Source organism: Capsicum annuum, chromosome 10 (assembly GCF_002878395.1).
Source record: "Capsicum annuum cultivar UCD-10X-F1 chromosome 10, UCD10Xv1.1, whole genome shotgun sequence".
Taxonomy (NCBI): Eukaryota; Viridiplantae; Streptophyta; class Magnoliopsida; order Solanales; family Solanaceae; genus Capsicum; species Capsicum annuum.
This window is the reverse complement of record NC_061120.1, coordinates 10031559-10034069: the sequence shown is the minus strand read 5'-3', so window position 1 is coordinate 10034069 and position 2511 is coordinate 10031559. Positions and strand designations below refer to the sequence as shown.

Here is a 2511-nt window from a genome sequence, read left to right as displayed (position 1 = left end):
TTTTGCAAGAGGCTATTTCCACTCATATACTTCTATAAGTATTGTCACAAAACAAAAGTTGATGACAATGAATATAATAAAAGAAATTCCTACAAGGAATATTTCTCTTCTTCTTTTTTTTCTCTCTTGGTTTAATTTTAATATTATCTACAACCTACTAGTAATTAATGGTGACCAAAGTGGAAAAGTTAGGACAATAATAAGAAGAATGACAAGGATAACAGCAATGCAAGCACATTTTCTTGAGCTTTTTTGCAACTCTCTAGCTTCTGTTAGTTGTTCTGTCCCTCTTCTAACAAATGAACTTGCATGTGCCACATGACTCTCTATATCATTCAATTGTTGTCCTTGTGATTCTACTAATGCAGCCATGTCTAGGAAAATTTGGTGTAGCTCAATCAAATTCTTCTCAATTTCCTTCACAGCATCATGCCTTTCTTGAATTTCTGAGATTGTATCCATAATTTGTCCCCTTCCTTGTTCTTGAATGGCCTTTTGGAGGAACGATTCGCTCTCTCCACTTGATATCAAATTATCGATAAGTTCCTCATCTGCATTCTCTCCTGTCACGGTGAAGTACCTGTTGAAGACATAATTTCGTAAACAAATAAATCCTGTTGAAAAATGGATGTTGACCTGGTTTCAATATTGATGAACATGAAAAGCCAATGGAAGGTCCCTAACTATGTTTTAGCGCATTTGTTTTCTTGCTCGTTAGCGCCCCTCTTGGCCTCTTCCTATTAATTATTCTTGTTATAGTCATGAATTCAAAGGGAAAGCCTTTGATAACCTTGATACTCCTAATAGAAGGGCATGCAATCATGCATGGACGCCAACAAAAAAAAAAAGAAATAATTTTAAGATTTTAAATGAAACAGCCACACAATTCAAGAATACCTTCTTGCTACCGTCTCCTTGTATTCTGAATTCATTCTTGCTCTCAATGCTTGGAAATCATCCATGAGAACTTTTAGTTTCTTCCCTAAACCGCTAACTACAGAAGTCCTGGTTCGATCAGCAGAGGATCCTGGACCACACCCTAGCTTCGTCCTATTTATTGCATTGGATTTTTCTAAGCCTTCAAGTTTCCCTTTGATGATCTTGACACGTTTCAAGACGAGTGTTACATCAGAGTCCATTCGAGCCCTAATCTCTTTCACGGTTTTTGCACTATGCACGGTTTTGCTTTCTTCATTTGATTCTTGCAATCGTTTATATAACTTCTCAACTTCCTTCATGTCCTCTTTCACATTCTCTACATCTTCAAAGAACTTAGCTAGATCAATGCTTTCACCCTGAGAAGGACCGGTGCCTCCTGTCCCGGCTTCTAGGTCATCCATCTGGACCTGTTGTTTTAGGTCCTGATACTTTTTAAGCGAAGGAGAGAATAAGTCATTCATTTTTTTGTTGAATTATATTACTTTCCTTCAACCTTTTTCTCTATATCTTCTCGTATTAAATTGAATTACTATTGGTCTTTTTCTCCTGTCTAGCCTTCTCTCTTCGATCACCGGTGGAGGAGGAGGAAGAAGAGGAAGAGAAGGCAACAAGAGAAATGCATTCATTAAGAAACAAGAACAAACCAAACTCGTTGTTTGGTAAAGATTTGAAAGTAATATTTTTAGAGGTGAACCAATCACTTGTTACGATTAATTAAAATTCCACAAAAATAAACTTGAGGACAGTAGATAAAACAGGAAGACTTCTTTCTATTTTTTGCCACTTGGTGTCTCTCACCTTTGCATCATATAACAAAAAAATTCAAGAACTTGCCTTGACTTGGTCTCCAAAATAGGAAATTATATTGCCTTTCAACTTGAAGACATGCTTGATAATAAAAAGAAAGTTTATGAATCTCTGTTTGCAATTTAGTGTATAATTAAAAATAAATCAACTTTCAACAACAACAACATATCCAACATTTTACCACCAAATGGGTCTGGCGGGGTAAGTCTACGCTGCGCATATCACTACCTCACAGGTCAAATAGAGAGGTTAATTTCAATAGACCCTCGCTAAAAAGAAAAAACAATTTTAAACCTTTTATTTTGATATAATAATGAAATGAGTACTTTATGGTATATATATACTAATACAAATTTCAAAAGAGAAAAGGCATTTTTCCCTCTTAAATTTGTCCTCCCAACTCACTTTAACACCTAATTTAACTTTCATTTATTTAACCCTTTTAATAACTTTAAAGTGAATTTTTTTCCACCCTAAAAAGTTATACCACTCTAACTATAGAGAGTAAAGTACACACGTCTCACGCTATTGCCAAATCAATGTCACATCAGTGTCATGTCATTTCCACATAAGAAATCATAATTTAAAAAAAAAAGTAATCTCATACACATATTATTTTTATATATTTATTAAAAAAATAAAAAATATATATTTACTATATATATATATATATATATATATATATATATATATATATATAAAGTATATATATTTTTTAATATATATATATAATAAAAAGAAAAAAGAAAATCCCTTTCTTCTTCA

At 33.2% G+C, this 2511-nt stretch overlaps 1 protein-coding gene across 1 annotated transcript; it reads right to left on the bottom strand.

The window, feature by feature from the left end:
• Positions 1–1618, bottom strand: LOC107844826 (syntaxin-124-like). Its single transcript, XM_016689166.2, has 2 exons — positions 898–1618; positions 1–580 (listed from the first exon to the last, which is right to left on the bottom strand). The coding sequence occupies exons 1-2, from the start codon at positions 1398–1400 to the stop codon at positions 148–150; spliced, it is 936 nt and encodes a 311-aa protein (XP_016544652.2). The 5' UTR covers positions 1401–1618; the 3' UTR covers positions 1–147.
• Between the last annotated feature and the right edge of the window lie 893 nt (positions 1619–2511).